Source organism: Rhinopithecus roxellana, chromosome 21, assembly GCF_007565055.1.
Source record: "Rhinopithecus roxellana isolate Shanxi Qingling chromosome 21, ASM756505v1, whole genome shotgun sequence".
Taxonomy (NCBI): domain Eukaryota; kingdom Metazoa; phylum Chordata; class Mammalia; order Primates; family Cercopithecidae; genus Rhinopithecus; species Rhinopithecus roxellana.
The window spans coordinates 66,656,059-66,678,759 of NC_044569.1; the positions used below are offsets into that span (position 1 = coordinate 66,656,059).

General features: G+C 44.5%; 1 protein-coding gene across 1 annotated transcript in view; it reads left to right on the forward strand.

Moving 5' to 3' along the window:
- Positions 1–22,066, forward strand: part of TNFRSF11A (TNF receptor superfamily member 11a) — a 62,158-nt gene extending 40,092 nt beyond the window's left edge. Inside the window, exons 8-10 of the mRNA XM_030926216.1 lie at positions 2,141–2,193; positions 4,446–5,229; positions 20,578–22,066. Of these exons, the coding sequence (XP_030782076.1) occupies positions 2,141–2,193; positions 4,446–5,229; positions 20,578–20,861 (1,121 nt within the window). The 3' untranslated portion in view covers positions 20,862–22,066. The remainder of the gene's footprint in view (positions 1–2,140; positions 2,194–4,445; positions 5,230–20,577) is intronic.
- The last annotated feature ends 635 nt before the right edge of the window (positions 22,067–22,701 follow it).

Here is a 22,701-nt window from a genome sequence, read left to right on the forward strand (position 1 = left end):
TAGTGCCATTTGTGATTGTCTAGACTGATTTCTCCAAGGAAACAGCTGCAATTGTCCTTTTTTTTTTTTTTTTGGCGGGGTGGCGGGGGAGGGCGGGTAAGTTTACCTTGATATATAATTTCAAAGTGATAGAAAAGAAGCAAGAATAATGATGATGATAGTAATAGCTGACATATATTAAATATTTAATATGTGCCGATATGACTACATATATTTTGCATGTACTAAGTACATCTTCACAACAGCACCATGAGGCAGGCACTATTATTTCCCCTATTTTATGATGAGACTGCTGGGCGCCACCCCTGGCATGCTTAAGTGCTCATTAGCTATTATACTGAACTGTGATGATCTTCCCATGGTGAATTTGACAACTCCTAACTTTAGTCAGTTTTTGTTGTTGTTGTTGTTGTTGTTGCTTTTTGAGACAGGGTCTCACTTTGTCACCCAGGCAGGACTGCAGTGGCACAAGTGCAGCTCTCTGCAGCCTCGACCGCCCTCCTGGGCTCAAACAATCCTCCCACCTCAGCCCCCCAATTAGCTGGGACCATAGGCACGCACCACCATGCCCGGCTAATTTTTGTATTTTTTATAGAGATGGGGTTTCACCGTGTTGCCCAAGCTGGTCTCAAACTTCTGAGCTGAAGCAGTCCGCCCACCTCAGCCTCCCAAAGTGCTGGGATTACAGGTGTAAGCCACCGGGTCCAGTCCTAACTTTAGTCTTTATAGTGAGCCCAACATTAAATGTTCATTAGAAGTAGGATAAAATTGTATCTTTGCATAATATAAATTCATAGATTTCTTAAAATTCATAAAATTTAACCTTTTAGGTTTCATCACTTCTGTAAGAGTGAGTGGAGATGTAGTTTTTGAACATATTCTTCTTTCTTCTGAGAAGCAGCCAGATATAGTGGAAAAGGTCTTGGGGCCTGCTGGTCTCAGTGGGTCTGTCACCTAGCTTGCTGTGCTTGCCTCACTTTTATAGTACATTCAAGCTAGTTTACTGGAAAAATCAGTCTCCTAGACATGTTTTCTTTGGTTCTTCTATGATGTCTAACTTAGTCCCTCATAGCCAAAGAAAACTTGTTAAGAGACTGAGAATGTCTATAGTCATAGCAGCAGCTCTGACAGCCCCCAAATGTGCCCAGAGGTAGTCACTGAAACATTGGTGGATCATGTTTTGCTTTGCATAGAACAGGAAGTTCTGTTTTTGATAGGAGTAAGATGGCTTCACAGCCTTTTTTTTTTTTATTTTTTGTTTTTTTTTTGAGACCGAGTTTCGCTCTGTCGCCAAGGTTGGAGTGCAGTGGCACCATCTCAGCTCACTGCAGCCTCCGCCTCCCAGGTTCAAGCAATTCTCCTGCTTCAGCCTCCCGAGTAGCTGGGATTACAGGCAAGTGCCACCATGCCTGGCTAATTTTTGTATTTTTAGTAGAGATGTGGTTTCACCATGTTGACCAGGCTAGTCATGAACTCCTGACCTCAAGTGATCCACCCGCCTTGGCCTCCCAAAGTGCTGGCATTACAGGTGTGAGCCACCGCGCCTGGCCCTTCATAGCCTTTAAATCAGTTGATTTACTTTTAAATGCTTTCACTCCCAGGAGCGCTCACTGAAAGACTTGCAGTGGACTCTGTTGAAAGATAATATTGAACTGACCTAGTGGTCATAATACTGAGCCTGATACAGAAAGAAAAATTTAGAATGATTGCACTTATATGTGTAGTATTCCCCAAAAGTCAAATATACAGAGATAAAGAATAAAACAATGGTTATCAGAGGCAGGGGGAAAGAAAATGGGGAGATGTGGGTCAAAGGATACAAAGTAGCAGATATGCAGGATGAAGAAAGTTGTCCTGGAATCTAATGTACGGATGGGGACTGTAGTTAATCATGTTGTATCATATTCAAGATTTTTGCTAAATTTGTAGATTTTAGCGGATCTTGCCACACACACATAAAAATGGGTAGCTAAGTGAGATGATGGCTATGTTAATTTGCTTCACTATAGTAACCATTTTACTATCTATATTTGTCCTATAACATGTTGTATACCTTAAATATACATAATAACCTTTATTTAAAAGAAAAGAAGTGGGAAATAATAACTTGAAGTCCTTATCCTTGCTTTGTGTTTTCTAGCTTATTTGTGGCACTGGATGAATGAGGCTTGTGGCCGCCTAAGTGGAGATAAGGTAGAGTGAACAGTTGTTGGTGCCTCTGTTAAGTACATTCAACAGGCTGGTAGAGCCATCCTAGTCAAATATTGAGCCCCCCACCCCCCTTTCTTTTGAGACAGAGTCTTACTCTGTGCCCCAGGCTGGAGTGTAGGGGTGCAATCTCGGCTCACTGCAACCTTCGCCTCCCAGGTTCAAGTGATTCTCCTGCCTCAGCCTCCCGAGCAGCTGGGATTACAGGTGCCCACTACCACGCCTGGCTAATTTTTTTGTGTTTTTAATAGAGACAGGGTTTCACCGTGTTGGCCACGCTGGTCTCGAACTTCTGGCCTCAAGTGATCTACCTGCCTTGGCCTCCCAAAGTGCTGGGATTATAAGTGTGAGCCACCACGCCAGGCCTGAGCCTCTTTGCTTAAGGGGCATTTCCAGGTGCAGTGACCAAACCTCAAATTCCAGGATGGATCCCTGCAGAGCAGCCCAAAGCCCAAGTCCAGGCTCATTCTAGATGCCTGTTTTCTTTGTCTTTGTTTCCACTTCTCTCATCTCTGTGTTCATGTTATTTTTTTTTTTTAGTACCAGTCTTGATTGTCTGGTATAGATTCCTGAAAAGGATGAATTGCAACTTTCCTTGACTCTCTAGTTATTCTGGTAACATTTTATGTTGACGCAGTTCAAAATTATAGGAAAGTAGTAGAAAAGGACAAAGACCTTCCATATACCCTACACATAGGCCCACCAGTTCCTATTTTCTCTTATTGCTTTGTGATTTGCTTACCCTCTGTATGTGTGTATATGAACACAGGTATGTTTTCTTCTCAAACCATTTTAGAGTGAATGGCAGACCGTGTGCCCCATATACTTAAATATTTCAGTGTGTATGCAGCCATAAAATAGGATGAGTTCGTGTCCTTTGTAGGGACATGGATGCAGCTGGAAACCATCATTCTCAGCAAACTATGGCAAGAACAGAAAATCACATACCACATGTTCTCACTCATAGGTGGGAATTGAACAATGAGATCACTTGGACACAGGAAGGGGAGCATCACACACCGGGGCCTATTGTGGGGAGGGGGTAGTGGGGAGGGATAGCATTAGGAGATATACCTAATGTAAATGACGAGTTAATGGGTGCAGCACACCAACATGGCACATGTATACATATGTAACAAACCTGCACGTTGTGCACATGTACCCTAGAACTTAAAGTATAATTAAAAAAAAAAAAAAAGAACAAGGACATTCTCATATATAACCATAGTACATGTATCAGGAAATTTAACAGTGGTATAATACTATTATTCAACCCACATTTGATATTACATTTTCATTAATCATTTCATTATATCCTTTAGATCTTTCTTTCTTTTCTTTTTTTCTGAGACAGAGTCTCACTCTGTCATCCAGGCTTGAGTGCAATGGCGCAATCTCGGCTCACTGCAACCTCCGCCTCCCAGGTTCAAGCGATTCCTCTACCTCAGCCTCCTCAGTAGCTGGGATTACAGGCGCGCGCCACCATGCCCAACTAATTTTTGTATTTTTAATAGAGATGGGGTTTCACTGTGTTGCCCAGGCTGGTCTTGAACTCCTGAACTCAGGTGATCCACCCACCTTGGCCTCCCAAAATGTTGGGATTACAGGCATGAGCCATCGTGCCCAGTTAGATCTACTTTCTTTGATATAAAATGTATACATTTGAGAGCATAAGCTCAAACTGATTTCTTCAATTCCAGGCCAACACAACATTCATTCATTCTGGTCTTTTGCTTTCCCATATTTGAATCTTTCTTTCCCCAGCTGTATGAAACCTGGCTCCTATTATTCTCAATATATTTCCTCATTTGCTCAATTCTAGAATACACAGCAAGTAGTTTCAGAATTACTAGAGCATACCACAGTGATACACAGAGTTGCTAACTCGAGTTCAATATTTGTTTACAGTTGTTTTTGGGTTTTGTATTTAGATTGAGAATATGTCATCAGAATACTGTGCTCAAAAGTCATTTGAGTTAGCTCCTCTTCTTGCTCAGGTGTGAACATGCTTTTCATCCGAGATGCAGCTAGATTCATTTGTTTCTAGTTGTATTCCATTCTAGAGTTCTCCTGCACTCGGTAATTTTGAATAACACAAAGTGCCATGGTCAGGATACCATCTGTACTTGTTATGGTGGAAATAATCAGTGTAAACACCGTTTTCAGCAATGTTTAGCTAAACTTATCCTAATAACTCTGGGTGGTAATGCCTCTGCCTTCTGAATGTAAATCGGCAGGAGTCCTCAGGCGACAGTTGTGTCATTCCACACACGGCAGCCTTTGGTCAGCAGGGAGTGTGTGAAGGTGTCTTACTGCTGACTCTGGAGAAGAAGACATTTCCAGAAGATACGTGCTACCCAGATCAAGGTGGTGTCTGTCAGGGCACGTGTGTAGGAAGTGGTCCCTACGCACAAGGCGAAGATGCCAGGATACTCTCATTGGTCAGCGAGACCGAGATAGAGGAAGACTGCTTCAGACAGATGCCCACGGAAGATGAATACATGGACAGGCCCTCCCAGCCCGCAGACCGTTTACTGTTCCTCCCTGAGCCTGGAAGCAAATCCACACCTCCTTTCTCTGAACCCCTGGAGGTAGGGGAGAATGACAGTTTAAGCCAGTGCTTCACAGGGACACAGAGCACAGTGGGTTCAGAAAGCTGCAGCTGCACTGAGCCCCTGTGCGGGACTGATTGGATTTCCATGTCCTCTGAAAACTACTTACAAAAAGAGGTGGACGGTGGCCATTGCCCGCACTGGGCAGCCAGTCCCAGCCCTAACTGGGCAGATGTCTGCACAGGCTGCCGGAATCCTCCTGGGGAGGACTGTGAACCCCTCGTGGGTTCCCCGAAACGTGGACCCTTGCCCCAGTGTGCCTATGGCATGGGCCTTCCCCATGAAGAAGCAGCCGGCAGGACAGAGGCCAGAGACCAGCCCGAGAACGGGACTGATGGGAGGCTCCCAAGCTCGGCAAGGGCAGGCGCCGGGTCTGGAAGCTCCCCTGGTGGCCAGGCCCCTGCATCTGGTAAGTGACTTCCCGGTCTCTCACTTCTGAGCAGAAGGGCCAGTTCTTGGCACAGGGTTTGGGGGCAGGTATTACAGACCATTTAGGAAGGAGGAAGCTACTGGGAAAACCTCAGCTTGCGCTTTTTCTCTTAATAAGCATTTTTACAGGATGGCTTTGGATTCAGTTCACGCGTTTGGTTATACATTGTGCGCAGCACCGTGTGGCTTCATCGTCTACCTCTGGGGCAGTTTCTGCATCCATACATGTCCCATACCCTTTCGCATTCAGGCTTTTCATGATAGGATAAGATCTCAACCCCCAGCACTGACCCCTGAAAGACAAACTCAACATCGGTCTCAGGACTGGCTGAGCCAAGGCATTCCCTCAGATTTCTGCTTTTTGGTTTTTGTTTTCAAAGTACCTTAGGCCTCTTAAATCTCCCCCAAGAAAGCTCTTATAAATTTTACGGGGACACACAAAATTGTTTAGTTAATCCTTAATTAATTAATATTTATTGTGAATAATGTGTTGATTCTATACCAAATTAATGATACAGTAAAACTGTCTATTAAAAAGTTTCATGAGAAAGGCCCCTTTTATAACTACAATGTGTCATATATTTATGGAACCAGGCGGATAATTTTAACAATTTAACATCATTATAAAGATGTATCACTGCAACACTGCCTGAGCATGAACAACCTACCAATTATAATATTATAACTTTTTTCCATGAGGGTAAAACACCGTCTGTTTTATTGTGTAGTTACAAAGGACTTTGCAGCTGATAGTGAGGGCTCTGGCTCTGAGAATTATCTGTCATTTGAAGGGTCAGTGCTCTCTTTAAGAATCTTCCGAAAGCTATAGATACTCCCTCCAGAAAAACGAATATATGGATGTATACTATTTAAGGGGCTTCACAGAATCCTCCAACTCATGATTTTCAAAAGGCCCATTCATAGGCCACCCTTCTCCAGAGATGTTTTTTCTTCTCTGCTTCTTTATTTAGACTGCAAGTGGTGCTAGCAGCCGGTCTTTGAATTGTTTTATAACCCTGAGGTAGCTAGATCTGTGCCTTAAACACAGAGACTGTTTTGCCTTGTGGTAATGATGGTTCCTGGCTTTAATCTGTTCCTCAAGCTTGTGGTTTTGCTGCAGCTACATAGATTGACTGATGTATAAATTCAGTAATAGTAATTCTCAGTCAAACGGAAAGGAGGAGATATGTTTGGGGATATTTTTCAAAGAACTGGTATGTTTTCTTCTCAGATCTCAGAATTATTATTATTATTTTAAGATTGTAAGGAATCTCCATGACTGGGCTTTGCTGTTCATTTGCATTGATTGATTGATTGATTTAGAGACCAAGTCTCACTCTGTCACCCAGGCTGGAGTACAATGGCACGATCTCGGCTCATTGCAACCTCCACCTCCCAGGTTCAAGCAGTTCTCCTGCCTCAGCCTCCCGAGTAGCTGGGACTATAGGTGCACGCCACCACACCCAGCTAATTTCTGTATTTTCAGTAAAGATGGGTTTTTTCCATGTTGGCCAGGCTGGTCTCAAACTCCTGACCTCAGGTGATCCACTTGCCTCAGCCTCCCAAAGTGCTGGGATTGCAGGCGTGAGCCACTGCGCCTGGCCCCTTCTATTTCTTTTCTCTCTGTTTATTGTCTTCCCCCAGGTTGTGGAGACAGACAGGACCCTGGGCTGTGGGGAGTGAGAAAGCTGACGTTCTGTCTCTGGCAGCAGCCAGGTCCTGGCCGCACTGTCAGGGGCAGACCGGTTTTTCAGTGGGTGACACCAGGAAGATGACGTTGCCACTGTGTGAAAATCAGCAGCAGTTCTTGGAAGAAGTGTTGGCCAGATTTAAAGAGAGAGAGAGATACATGGATCTTTTAATGCCATAAAACAAAAAGCCCGACCTTTGCTCTCCTGTAAGAGTCATAACAGTAGCCTAGTCTGTTTTTCATCATCTTTTATTTCTCTAGCACTAAACCATCTAGGGATGGAGGAAAGGAATAAAAAGTGTGTCATCAACTAAGTGGTGTTAATTTGCAAAAAGTTTACACTGCTTTTTCTGTCTTCATCTGGTGCTTAGCCATGCAAAACATCCGTAGAGTCTGCCCGTGGTCGACGCCAGCAAGCGGTCCAAATTAATTTTCGCCTGAGGAGAGGCAGCAGCCAGATTGATTTTGGAGGCTGTGCTATTCTCTCCACAATTACTTCTCCATGAACAGGCCTTATGGTTTCTGGTCAAAATAGTACTTTCTCATTCTTGTTTTTGTAGTTTTTAAAAATGTCACAATTTACGTTCTATAAAATGCGTGAAAGAGGATGGAGCTTAGGTGAGCAGTCCCACAGAGGCCTTATCCTGTGGTCCCCTCAGAGCCCCTGTGCTCTCAGGACTCTTGCTGATGTGGCATTTTTAAAGGGTTTTTTTGATTTTTATATGAGAGTATTTTTTGTTTGTTTTTACTTACAATCACATCAAACTGTTTCTGGAGAAATGACAGTGACTGGGGACTTTTTCTTTAGGGAAGAGTATCTGCTGTCCCAGCATCTTTGTGAGGAGAATGATGATTTTTCAGACAGCTCCACAAGTGTAGACAACTTTAAAAAATATAATACCCCGTGCTGTTAAGGCTATTTTAGCCATATTATAAGTCCTAAGAAGCAAGGAGACTGATTAGCAAAGATCAGCGAAGAGGGAAGCATACTTCTGGTTATGTCTTAAATAACCATGCCTTAATTTAGGTCTGAAGTTACGCCTAATCCTGATGACGTAATGGTTGCCTTGGTTACAAGCCCTCTCACCTGGAGATTGGCTCATTCTCACTGTGCCCCTAGAGAGTTATTTCATGTGAAAGAAACCATAACTGCTTATGATTAATATGTCTGTTGTTGGCTGGTGGCTTGGTTTTGGCTCCCAAAGCCACTCGGTTAGTTTCAGTCACTTCTGAGCTGGAGAAAGTTAGGGTGGTCTTTTTTTTTTATTATCCTTTAAAAATGATTTTGCTTTTTAATTATTTCAACTTTTATCGTAGATTCAGGTTACATGTGCAGGCTTGTACCTGGTATATTGTATGATGCTGAGGTTTGGAGTTTGATTGATCCTGTCACCCAGGCAGTGAGCACGGTATCTTCAATCCTTGTTTCTCTCCCTCTTTCCCCTGCCTAGTTAGGAGTCCCTAGTGTCTACTGTTGCCATCTTTATGTCCATGAATACCCAGTTTTAGCTTCCACTTCTAAGTGAGAACATGCAGTGTTTGGTTTTCTGTTTCTGTATTAATTTGCATAGGATAATGGCCTCCAACTGCATCCATGTTGCTGCAGAGGACATGATTTCCTTCCTTTTCTGTGGCTGCAAACAATTCTTGATGAACACTGAATACCTATTTGTTTTTCAATTAAACCTTTATTGAAGGTCCACTGAACCACAGAGACTTGAAAAAGCCTGAAAAACAAGTAGGGATTAATGCCAGGGTGTGGACCATGTGAAAAGGAATCAATCATTTGAGAAATCCAGGCCTTCCACAGCCTGCCCCTCTCTGACCTGCAGCCTGTTGTTTGTAATGAATCTTGGGGACTTTTTCCCCTGCCTGGATACTCTCACACCCTATCAACACCCCAGCTCTAGGCAGCCACAACCAGTTAGTAGGAATTCTGGCTGGGTGCAGTGGCTCACGCCTGTAATCCCAGCACTTTGGGAGGCTGAGGTGGGTGGATCACTTGAGGTCAGGAGTTCAAGACCATCCTGACCAACATGGGGAAACCCCATCTCTACTGAAAATACAAAAAAATTAGCTGGGCGTGGTGGCATGCGCCTGTAATCCCAGCTACTTGAGAAGCTGAGGCAGGAGAATTGCTTGAGCCTGGGAGGCGGAGGTGATCTGAGATCTTGCCAATGCACTCCAGCCTGGGCAACAGAGCAAGACTCTGTACCAAAAAAACAAAAGGGGGGGGGGGTGAATTCTCGTAGCCTAATCTTTCTAGTATCTCAAAATGTTAAGTGAATGGATGCTTATACATTCATTCATTCATCCATTGAGGAATAAATAGATGAACACGAGACCACTGTATCCTGTTTGTTCCCCCAAGTTACTCTCAGCCTCTCAGTTCTTTGGTCTGCTCTAGGGAGCTGAAGGAGAGGGATGGAAGGGCTGGCACTGACTGCCCTGGGCTCACCTAGTGTCCTGGGCAGAGGAGGCAGAAATGACAGAGCACAGGTGACCTGGTTCATCCTAGCAGCATAGACTCTCCAAGGCCATTACCTGGGAGCCAGGAACACAGGACAGTGAAGACCTGTCTGACCCCTCATCCTCCCCTGTCCTCCATCTCTGTCCCTGGTCCCACTCTCTCCTGAAATGACTGTTGTTGACCATCCATTTCCATTCTGAGAGTATAGAAAAAGATTTTCCTCTCCACACTTACCTCCTCCCCTTTCTTCCCTCCAGCAGAGGACAGCCCTTCTTGGCCTTTCGTCACACTCTTGTTAGAATGCCATTCACCACCTTGCATGTCACTTTCAGCTAAATCTCATAAAGGCAGATATGGTTCATTGGCCCTGAATCTTGAAGTTAAAATAGATATTTCATAATTAGGCCATTTGGTGATAATATTCAGCTTTCATTGCTGTAAAACATCAATGCACTATTTCAAAATATATGAAAAATGTGGTCACTGTATATACTCTGCTTCATTTCGTCCTGCCTTCCTTCTTTCTGCACTGATAGGGCTCATTTTGGAAGGCTTTGGTCTGTAAGACTTTCTAAGTAATTGTCAAGCATGATTCAGAATGGAACTATTAAATACTGTTTCCCTTCCCTTATCATCACATACCCAGTTTCTTCTAAATGCCTGAAACAGAACTTACATTTCCATAAAAAGGAAAATCACATGAGAAGCATATGGGTTAAATATAAAATCAGTTTTTTAAAAAATTCCAAAAGAACCCAATGTAGCCTGGGTAGTTTGAGTGTATTTGTGTATATTTTTAGTTCTCTTCCTTGGAAGAAAATCTACATGACAATTTAGTGGTATTATTTGGCATAGTTCTTGTGATTTAATATTCATATGTTAGGCATTTTAAACAACATAATAAGCTTTTGAGAAGAAAAGTGTGCATTATCTTGCTTAAAAATGTAAATTCTGTCAGGGATTGTGTTCTTAGAACTAAGTTTGTTCTTTCTGCCTGAGAAATACAAATTCCACGGAGCCTGCTCTGTCAAGCATGGACCAAGTAGAAGCATCGTGCTGATTATGATGGAAGACATTATTGATTCATTGTTTCTGTTGACTTACTTGCTATTTTTAACACTCAAGTTACCTGAACATTTTTCTGGTTAAGTCACATTAAATATTAATGTTAAGTCAACTAATCCATTTTTTTAACGCTTTTTTTTAGACAGGGTTTGGCTCTATTACCCAGGCTGGAGAGCAGTGGCACGATCTTGGCTCACTGCAGCCTCCACCGCCTAGGCTCAAGCCATCCTCCCATCTCAGCCTCCCTTGTAGCTGGGACAACAGGCCTGTACCACCACAGCCTGATAATTTTTGTACTTTTTTTTTTTTTTTTTTTTTTTTTTAGAGACTGGGTTTCGTCATGATGCCCAGGCTGGTCTCGAACTCCTGAGCTCAAACGGATCCACACACCTAGGCCTCCCAAGGTGTGTCGTCCCAGCCACTCAGGAGGCTGAGGTGGGAGGACAACCAAGCCTAGGAGGTCAGGACTGCAGTGAGCTGTGTTCACGCCACTGTACTCCAGCCTGGGTGATTAAGCAAGACCCTTTCTCAAAAAAAAAAAAAAAAAAAATGTCTGATTGTGAAGCTTGTACCCTAACCCACTGCACTGTCTGGGATCACAGGTGTGACCCTCCACACCCTGCCAACTAATCCATCTTAACTGTTAGAAACACTTCCAAATTCCCATATTTACTAAAAACCCCCACGTCATTCTGGCTTTCAAACCATACTTTAGGGTAGCCTTCAAATTCCGTCAGTCATATGGTGTTCAGGACCTGTAAGATTGGTTCGATAGCCTGAGGTTACAGTTTTATGAGTGATATTATAGACGTTAGTCACCGGGTGCTGTGTTTTGTGCGTATTATCTTATTCCTCACCGAAATTCTATGGGACAAGTTCTTTGCCCAGGATCACGCAGCTAGTAAGCGACAAAGCCATGGTTCAGGTATCTGATTGCAGGCCAGGGCACAGTGGCTCCCACCTGCAACCCCAGTACTTCAGGAGGCCAAGGTGGGAGGATCTCTCAAACCCAAGAGTTCAGGACCAGTCTTGGCAACATAGTGAGACCTCTTTACAAAAATTTTTAAAAATTAGTCAGATATGGTAGCGTGTACCTGTAGTCCCAGCCACTCGGGGAGGCTGAGGTAGGATGGTCACCTGAACCCAGGAGATCAGGGCTGCAGTGCAACCTTAAACCACCGCACTGTTTCCTCTTAAGTCAGTGCAAGTGATGCTGATTTCATTTATTTACTGTGCCTTGGAGAATTCTCAGTGTGTCACAGAATAGGGACAGGCACAGTCTTGGCATCATTGGCTGCTCTGGCTGAGGGAGAGGCAGTAGCTAGGCCTGGCCTGGCCCAGAGGGTTCCACAGGAGGGACAGCAGGATGCACAGTGTGTGATGGTCCCCTGGTTATGGTGAGACACCTCTCTTCTACCAGTTGTCTCAGGATGTTACCATTTTTGCTATCACTTTCCCTTGTGGGGAAAGCCTTTTCTTCCACGTGCTTCAAACTTTATCTTTTTTTTTTTTTTTTGGCAAGCAAAATAAATGTCAAATAAAGGTCAGAGGCAGCCTCGAAGGGGAACGCTGTCAGAAAGGGATCCCGAGGAGAGAAGGCAAGAGGGGAGTGACAGGGCCTGGTTTGGCTTAATGGACTAACAATGCCTACCAAAAAACCTCTGGTCTTCATGATTTTAATGTAAACTATTTTTTAGAGCAGTTTTAGCTTCATAGGAACATTGAGGGGCAGGCACAGAGATTTCCTATATTCCTCCTGCCTCCCACACATGCACAGCCTCCCCCACTAGAATGGTACATTTGCTGCAGTCGATGAGCCCACATTGACACGTTGGGGTCCACTCTTTGTGTTGTATGTTCTATGGGTTTGGACCAGTGTATCCTGGCATGCATCCACCATGATAGTCTCACACAGAGTAGTTTCACTGCCCTACAAATCCTCTGTGCTCGACTTACTCACCCCTCCCTCTCTCCGAACTCCTGGCAACTACTGATCTTTCTCCTGCCTCCATAGTTTTGCCTTGTCCAGAATGCCATAGAGTTGGAATCATACATTCTATAGCCTTTTCAGATTGGCTTTGTTTACTCAGCATTATGAATCTAAGTTTCCTCCATGTCTTTTCATGGCTTGATAGCTCTTTTCTTTTTAACACTGAATAATATTCCATTGTGTGGATGGACATGGAGGATTTGTTTATCCGTTCATTTACTGAAGGACTCTTGGCTGCTTCCAGGTTTTGGCAATTATGACTACAGCTGCTGTAAACATGTGTGTGCAGATTTTTGTGTGGACATAAGTTTTCAATTCCTTCGGGTAAATCCCAAAGAGTATGATTGCTGGATCACATGTTAAGCGAATGTTTAGTTTTGTAAGAAGTCACCAAACTGTCTTCCAAAGCAACTGTACCCTTTTGCATTCCCACCAGCCAAGAATACGAGTTCCTGCCACCCGCCCCCATGCTCACCAGCATTTGGTGGTGTCAGTGTTCTGGATCTGAGCCGTTCTAATAGGTGTGTAATGGTGTCTCACTGTTGCTTTAATTCTCACTTCCCTGATGACATATGACGTGGAGCATCTTTTCATATGCCTGTTTGCCATCTGGATATCTTTGGTGAGGTGTCTGTTAAGGCCTTGGGTCCATTTTTATCGGGTTGTTTGTTTTCTTATTGTTGAATTTTAAGAGTTCCTTGTTTATTTTGGGAAATAGTCCTGTATCAGATATGGCTTTTACAAACATTTTCTTCCAGTCTGTGGCTTGTTTCTTCATTCTCTTAAGCCTCAGATCTTTTTAGGCCATCTTGGGTAATCTTCATCTGAACCATCCCTCCCCTTTTCATACTCCCTTACTAGCCACCAGCAAGGGAGAGTTCCCTGCTAACTGCAGAGGTCCCCGTTGAATTTCTTGGCATTCAGTGGGAAGAGTTACCCTCCTGGGATACACATCAACTGCAGAAACCATAGGAACCACGTTGAAAAGGAGACCCACAGCACCCACCTGATTATACAGCTGCCAACATGGTGACCTATTGATGTCACCATCGCAGATCAGATGTGAACTCTCTGATGTGAACAACTAATCTGTTCTGCAATACAGAAAGCAAATGTTAAGGAATTCTTACTTTTAGCAAGGACAGTTGAGGACTGAGGTATCTTATTAGATAAGGATATTACCAACTAATTCTAAGCCTTGATCTACTCTGGTGCTACATTCAACTCACAGCAGACTTGCGTGATGAGAAATGAGACTGTGGGGTTTAGTGTAGAATTACATAGATGAGTGTTCTAACCGAAGACAATCATAATGATTGAGGACTTCGGCAGAGCAAACAGAAGTTGGTTAGATTTCCAGAGAAAGTGCCCTTTCAGTCTTCAAGACACCTTGAGATCCTCTAGCAAGACAGGGATGGAAAGATAATACTACTATTCAGTGTATTTCATGAATCTCTGTGTCCTTGGGAGTTCTGTGAGCACTGATATTACTTTCTGGGAGGAGGAATGCCACCTTTGCACCTATGACTGCTTCTTTGCTGTTTCCCTAGCAGTTTCAAATCCATCGTCTTGTTTGACCCTTATGCTATCCTACTGGATATTCATGTGCCCATTTGTTCATTTATTTAACAAATGCGTATTATTAACATGTGCTTGTGCTACGCGGTTGCATGCCGCACGCCGCCAGGCCAGCACAGCTTGATTCAGATCGGGAGAGCTAGGTGGTTTGTCCCAAGCTCTCACCACTGGTGAGGGCCAAGTCTCAGGACAAGACCCTGAGAGCTTCTAGACCCCTGTTCTCTCCTCTGCCCCACATTTCTGCCCCTCCTGAATTCAGGCAGCCATTACCTGACCATCACCCTGATGGGCATTCAGGGTGACCATCCCTTTAGTCACCACTTATTCACCTCTGCTCTTCAGAGACTGAAACGCCACGATGACATTGATGTCATTAGTTTGCTTTCCGGTGAATCTGGATTATGACAGGCCATGGAAAAAGAAAGCTGTTCGGCAGTTTTCATTCTTGAAACAGTGTCAGTCAGTAGAGGGGAAAAAACCAAGCAGAGAAACCTGGCGTGCTCACATGCAGAGCACCTGCAAGCGGGTGTTTGTGATGCAGCCAACCTGGCCTGGAGAGAGTACTTAGTCAATTCTGCATGGAGAGTGTTGCTTCTGTTACTGTTATTATTACAGTAGGTACTCAAACTATCTCCACTCAACCCACAGATTAACCCACACCCACCCAGGAAGCTGACTGAAGCCCAGAGCACACTGATTATTCACAACTCGTGAGTCACTCTAGAATACCAAGACCCCTCTGTTCCCACCTGCTGCATGGCCATGTTTTCTGAAGTCCATGGGTGCTTCCAATTCTGGGAGTGTGAGCTGATCTTGTCATTTAAAACGTTAACTATTATGTTAACTGGCAAGAAAAAAAATGGGTTTGATAATCATGATTATTTCTGTGAAAACTATTGAATGTTGGGATGATTCGGGGAATGAATTGCTAAAAAACCTTCGTGGTATTGAAGTTGAGGTGAATGAGACAACTGTGAAAGGTGGAAGGAAGAAAACTCTAGAAGGCTTCTGCATTTAGATTGCTTTTTGGCAAGTGACTTTTGGTTCTCATTCCACGTTAAAGAACCCGAAACTAGGCCGGGTGCGGTGGCTCAAGCCTGTAATCCCAGCACTTTGGGAGGCCGAGACGGGCGGATCACGAGGTCAGGAGATCAAGACCATCCTGGCTAACATGGTGAAACCCCGTCTCTACTAAAAAATACAAAAAACTAGCCGGGCGAGGTGGCAGGCGCCTGTAGTCCCAGCTACTCGGGAGGCTGAGGCAAGAGAATGGCGTGAACCCGGGAGGCAGAGCTTGCAGTGAGCTGAGATCCGGCCACTGTACTCCAGCCTGGGTGACAGAGCGAGACTCCGTCTCAAAAAAAAAAAAAAAAAAGAACCCGAAACTTGAAATTGTAGGTAAAGCATTCAAGATCCAGTTGGTACAATCAGTAGACCCATCCGCAAAGGACAGGCCCTAGTTTTCCATCAGAAAGTCGGTGTTTCACAGCGAGTGGTGGGTGGCTTGAACATTGGAAAACATGTCACAGGATTGGGATTTCAGAAGCATAAGTGGATGACTTCTACAGCTCAGTTCTACTGAGTTGTAATAGAGAAAATTAGTAGAGAAAATCTGATTAGCAAACACTTCTGGAATATTGAAAAATGTCCAACTCAAAAGATGTTACTTCCGAAAATGGTAGTGCCTAGATTATAGCCTCAATGGGGAAAGTTCCCAGAGTAGTGCTCCTAAGAGCTGCCCATGCCTTCAGGACTGGTGACATAACTGGCATAGCCCAGTGAAAATGAAAAATTTCCCCCTTTTGCAAAAATTAGTAAGAATTTCATGATGACAATAAAGCATTTAACCCAGGGTGGAGCTCTTCAGAGCATAAGGCCTTGTGCAGCTGCACAGGCCCATGGAGACCACTCTGCTGCCACTTAAGAATTGCCACGTATTGTGATTGGCAGATCAGTATAACTTTTTTAAAACAGTTTAGTCTCTATCAGTTTACTATATCTCACAAGAGTCACCATGGATGGACTTGACCGAAGGTTGTTTTTGTCATTAATTGTAGCTTCATTAAAGAAACACTTGAAGAATAAACTTGTTTCAGAATCTCCTTAATCTTCCTAGGTAACTGTCCTTTACATCTTAACGGTCAGGAATTTTTTCTTTCTTTTTTTTTTTTTCAAGACAGAGTCTCGCTCTGTCACCCAGGCTGGAGTGCAGCGGCCCAATCTCGGCTCACTGCAAGCTACGCCTCCCAGGTTCATGCCATTCTCTTGCCTCAGCCTCCTGAGTAGCTGGGACTACAGGCGCCCGCCACCACACCTGGCTAATTTTTTGTATTTTTAGTAGAGATGGGGTTTCACTGTGTTAGCCAGGATAGTCTCGATCTCCTGACCTCGTGATCCGCCCGCCTCAGCCTCCCAAAGTGCTGGGATTACAGGCGTGAGCCACCGCACCCAGCCAATGGTCAGGAATTTAAAGGCCTAGTTTTTGTCCTTCCACAAGCCTCATGGCCTTCCAAAAATAATACTCTTTTTGTTTTTTTTTTTGAGATGGGGGGGGTCACTCTGTCGTCCAGGCTGGAGTGCAGTGGCACAATCACAGATCACTGGAGCCTCAGCATTTCTGGGCTCAGGTGATCCTCCCACCTCAGCCTCCCAAGTAGCTGTGACTACAGGCATGTGCCACCACAGCCAACTAACTTTTTTGTATTTTTCATAGAGGTAGGGTTTTGCCATGTTGCCCATCTGGTCTCCAACTCCTGGGCTTAAGCACTCGCCCACTTTGGCCTCCCAAAGTGCCAGGGTTACAGGTGTGAGCCACCGCACTCAGTCCCCCAACAATAATATTCTTGGTTCAGTCCATGAAACAAAGGATTCTGAAATGTTTAGATATTTTACTTAGGCAAAAGGGTTTGAGGTCCATCTGAAAAAAGAAAACAAAAATGAATATAGGTCCTACAGAATATTTAGGTTATCAGTATCAAAGATACTGTTTGCCATGGAGCAATGGCATGGAATGAAATTCTCAAGATGAAAGACTTTACACAAACCATAGGTTTTACCTGGGTTCAGACTCATCAAAGGTTCTCACAAGAAAAAACTAAACAACAATGGATTCATGTTGATTTGTTGCAAAAGAAAATTTAAAATGGTAGAGAAATAATATATACCATGACATAAGCAGATAAATCAGTGAGGAAGATAAAGAAGAGATGAGATCAAATTCAAAACCATAAATCAATCATGCAGTGGCTGGAGATTCCCTCTGTGTAGTTTCACATGATACTGAAAACCAACAGAACCAGCAGCAATGATGATGTAGTGAGAACACCTCATGATGGATGGTTTTGCATCTAATCTCATCTCTTCTTTATCCTCTTCATAGATGTATCTGTTTGTGTCATGGTGTATATTAAACCTAGAGGAACTAGGTCAAGAATAATCATACGTCTAAGCAACTTTAAATTGCTTATGTTATTAAATAAACATGGTATGTTTTTAATCAGAATTTTCATTATATGTACTTTTTTTTAATTGAATGTCCCATTCCATGTACTTTTTATTTTTCACTTTCACCTTTTCTATTAACGAAGTAGTGATTTCTCAAATAGGAAGACTTAACTGTGTTGCTATGTCTACTTCTTCTGTTGCTGCTACGGTAGAAGCCTTTTTATCAGCACTTGGTCAGCAGTTGCTGAGTTACTTTAAAATGTCATCTTACAAGTTCATATCTTAAATTTTTTTTTACTTAAAACATATACCTTATATTTACACACCAATTATGTTTTAGTATAAGGCTGTATGTACTGGCTGATTACAGTTTCCTGAGCCCCCCCACCTTTTTTTTTTGAGACGGAATCTTGCTCTTGTCACCCAGGCTGGAGTGCAGTGGCATGATCTTGGCTCACTGCAACCTCCGCCTCTCGGATTCAAGCAATTCTCCTACCTCACCCTCTTGAGTAGCTGGGATTGGATTTTTAGTAGCGACGAGGTTTTACTGTGTTGGCCAGGCTGGTCTTGAACTCCTGACCTCAGGTGATCTACCTGCCTTGGTCTCCCAAAGTGCTGGGATTACAGGGGTGAGCCACCATGCCCGGCCTCCTGAGCCCTTTTTACATTAACCATACCACCTAATTTCCAGTTTCTATTTCTTCAGTGTGAAATGAGAAGTTACAGATATTTGAGAGCAAAATCCTTCTGGACTTTTACTATTTCCTTTTCCTGTTCTTTTCCTTCCTTTCTCACTTCTCTGTGGCCCTGGGAACTGTCTCATTGTCATATTTGTGTTCTAGAATATTTTGAGTGATAATGTCAGTGCTGTATATTTTGCTTTGGTTTTCTGTGGGGGGAGTGGAACCAGCTTGTTTCTGTGCCGCCATTTTGAAACCAGAAGTCCTTCCTTTGTCTTTTTTCATAGTTTCCTTGCCTACACCACCACACCAGTTGAACAGTTTGTGGTGGTGGTTTCATTTTGTTTGTATGTGTGTGTGTGTGCATGCGCGTGTTTTTCAGTAACTCACTTTTATTTGGGTCCTTGCAAAGCATTCATTTTAGTTTTTATAGAAACATTTCCCATTTTTTCTCACTAATATTTCACTGCTTTACCTAATATTTAATTAAATTTCCTGACGAGTTTATCTGGTGACAACAGACTTGAGAAGGAATGTGGTAAGTGGTGGGAGCAGAATGGCATAGATACAGTGGTGAGTAGACCCTCACTGGAGTACGCTGTGTGCCTGGCAGTGTGTGGAGAGGGGGTGGAGAATGTGCTGGGTAGGTGGCAAACAGGAATGCCAGCAGGCCTCCCCCATTGAGGGTTCTTAGACAAGTCCTGCCACTGCCCATCTTGGAGGACATCCCACACAACTGCCTATGGGAGAAACAGCATGAGGCACAGACCTCCTTCTAGGACTTTGGATTTGTTGCTCATACTTGAAATCCTTGTGTTTTCATGGGCTTTTCCTTGTGGTTTGGTCTTGGCTTCTCTAGAGGTACCCAGTGGGTCAGGGGAAGGCTCCTCAAAGGAATTTCCTACATGCCTATCGGTATTTTAGTCAGGCCATTCAAAACATGCCTTCCAAATTTGAGGAAACTCTCATATGGAGTGGTAACAAAAACTTCATTTTATTCGTATGAATTATTACTAAGCTGAGTCACAATGGAGAAGAAAAAGGTAGTGAATCATGAGGAGCCATTCTGACATTCCTGGCCCTTGATCAAATGGAAGGATTCTGTTTGTGATGCTGAGTGTTGGGGCATTTCTAGATCTGCTTGGTTTGTGGTACTTTCCTAGACCAAAGTTTAGGAAATTTCTGTCTTTAAAATGGAAGAATCATAAGAGCTAGCAAGTTTCCTAACATTTGTTGGGCTTTCTGTTTTTCAAAAGGTCCGTTGCTTAAAGACTGGCCACATCTAGTCACCCACAAAGAAATGATGATAGAACCCCCTAGGGACAAAACACCCTTCAGAGTTCAGAAGGGAAAAGTGATTTATAGGACTTTTTTTTTCCATTTTAGTTTTGTGAATCTCCTTTGTTTCCGGAAGTAATTTTTTTTAATGTTAAGGAAACTGATTAATCTCTACTGAAAGCTGAGCCCATATGGCCCCATGATCCTCCAGGGCTGAGCTGTTAGGGACCACGAGGAACCAAGGCACGCAGGGTGACAGGGCCTCAGATGTGAGTCCAGAGAGGAGAGCAGACTGAGGTCTCCTCCCTTAGCTGTGCTTGTTCTGTGTTGGCTAACCCGGTGAAACCCCGTCTCTACTAAAAAATACAAAAAAAAACTAGCCGGGCGAGGTGGCGGGCGCCTGTAGTCCCAGCTACTCGGGAGGCTGAGGCAGGAGAATGGCGTAAACCCGGGAGGCGGAGCTTGCAGTGAGCCGAGATCCGGCCACTGCACTCCAGCCTGGGCGACAGAGCTAGACTCCGTCTCAAAAAAAAAAAAAAAAAAAGAAAACACAGACACACACACACACTCTTTTGTAACATCTGAATCTTGTCTGTGATTCTGTAATCCTGGTGTGCTCTCTTGCCAGTATCCCAGAGTCCCACATCACAGGCAAATGGTAAAGCATGAGTTTGCCCCTAGGCTTGCTCATTTCTCATCTCTTCTTCTCCCCCACTTTCCTGTTCCTCTTCTCCTCCTCCTCCTCTTCCTTTCCTCCTCCTCCCCCTTCCTCTTCCTCTCTCCTTCCTCTTCCTTCCTCTACCCTTTCTTTCCTCTCCTCTTCTTACTCGCCCTCTCCTCTTCCTCCCCCTCTCCTCCCCCTTCCCTCCTACCTCTTCCACTCCTTTTTCTCCTCGTTTCCTCTCCCGCCTCTTCTCTTTACTTCTTTTGTCTTTTTTCTCTTCTCCTCCTCTCTTCTCTGCCCCGCCCTCCTGCACCTCAGTGGGCCTGGAGGGTGACAGTGTGGTTCCCTGTGGCCCGGGGCTGTGGGAAGCCGGAAAGCTGCCCTCCACTCCCCGGAACCTTCCTCTCGGGAGACCCGTCCTCCGGGCGCTGACTCAGCCTCCCCGTGTTCTCTCTTCCTCTCCCCGCAGGAAATGTGACTGGAAACAGTAACTCCACGTTCATCTCCAGCGGGCAGGTGATGAACTTCAAGGGCGACATCATTGTGGTCTACGTCAGCCAGACCTCGCAGGAGGGCGCGGCGGCGGCGGCGGAGCCTGTGGGCCGCCCGGTGCAGGAGCAGACCCTGGCGCGCCGCGACTCCTTCGCGGGGAACGGCCCGCGCTTCCCGGACCCGTGCGGCGGCCCCGAGGGGCTGCGGGAGCCGGAGAAGGCCTCGCGGCCGGTGCAGGAGGAGGGCGGGGCCAAGGCTTGAGCGCCCCCCATGGCCCCAGCGCCGACCACCCAGGGATCGATCGGTACAGTCGAGGAAGACCACCAGGCATTCTCCGCCCACCTTGCCCTCCAGGAAATGGACTTTTCAGGAAGTGAATTGATGAGGACTCTCCCCATGCCCACGGATGCTCAGCAGCTCCCCTGCGCTGGGGCAGATGCCTCCCCTGCCGCCCCTCAAACTCGCAGCAGTAATTTGTGGCACTATGACAGCTATTTTTATGACTATCCTGTTCTGTGGAGGGGGCGGTCTGTGTTTTCCCCCCATATTTGTATTCCTTTTCATAACTTTTCTTGATACCTTTTCCCCCTCTTTTTTAATTTAAAGGTTTTCTCAAAAATTATCCTAAAGGTGAGGGTCTCTTTCTTTTGCGTTTTTTTGTTTTTGTTTTTGTTTTTTTGTTTTTGTTTTTGTTTTTTTGGCAACCTGGCTGTGGCCCAGGTTGGAGTGCAGTGGTGCGATCATAGCCCCGTGCAGCCTCTAACTCCTGGGCTCAAGCAATCCAAGTGATCCTCCCACCTCAACCTCCGGAGTAGCTGGGATCACAGCTGCATGCCATGCCCAGATTCTCCCCCTCCCCCGCACCGAGACAGGGTCCCACCATGTTACCCAGGCTGTTCTCAAACTCCCCAGCTAAAGCAGTGCTCCAGCCTCGGCCTCCCAAAGTACTGGGATTACAGGCGTGAGCCCGCACGCTGGCCTGCTTTACATATTTTCTTTTGTGCCCCTTCGAAGTCACAGTGTTTTGGAGATGGCTTTCCCGGTTTGTGTTCATTGTAAGCACTTTAGGGAAAAGGCTAAACATGCGAGGCCCGGAGACAGTTGCTGGGAACATGTGGTGGGACTTCCATATTCTGAAAAATGTTCTGTATTCTCGTTTTTCTAAAAGAAAGAAAAAAGGAAACCCTATTTTTTTTCTCCTGAATGTTTTTAAGTTTGTGTCGGTCCTTAAGCAGAACTAAGCTCAGTATGTGACCTTACCCCCTAGGTGGTTAATTTATCCACGCTGGCAGAGGCACTAAGGTACTTGGTAACCAAATTTCTAAAACTCCAAGTTGCTGCAGCTTGGCATTCTTGTTCTAGAGGTCTCTCTGGAAAAGATGGAGAAAACGAACAGGACATGGGGCTCCTGGAAAGAAAGGGCCAGGGAAGTTCAAGGAAGAATAAAGTTGAAATTTTAATTTGCATTTTCTTTGTCTAGATAAGAATAGCATAAATGGATCCTCTTTTATTTGTACATAATCGTGCATCTGTAGGTTGGCCTTGTAGAAGTGGAAAACATTCCATTTTCCAATGCATTTAAATTTAAAGCCAAATCCACATGTTGTGAATTTAAGAAAACTTCTTATCCTAAAGGTGTCTTTCTCTTGGCATCATCTCCCTTGTGAGAAACCTAGAAGATGGTCCAGATGGAAGGAAATTCCCTGGGTGGTTTTATCTTTTGTTACTCAGTGAGCACTGGTTCCCTGCAAATACTGGAGAAAAGCAAAAATACGCAGGCAAGTTAAAATTAATTTTGTACATCTGGTAGGTTATAAAAGAAAGCACTAATAGTGGTCACTGCCCAGACTTTATTGGCCACAAATGCCCAGCTGAAGAGCATGACTATGGATCACTGGTTTTTCCCTCCTGCTGGAAATACTGGGGTGGTAGCGGTCAATTAGGATTTTCAATGGAGAAGCACAGGACAGTTCTGTCATTTATGAGGCTCCTTAGCCAACATAAAGAACTGCAGGAAATAACTGCACAACCAGGAGGATCTGTTGGTGGGAATTTACCATCATTCCTGCCCTTTTACTTAACATCATCCACAGGGAGATGT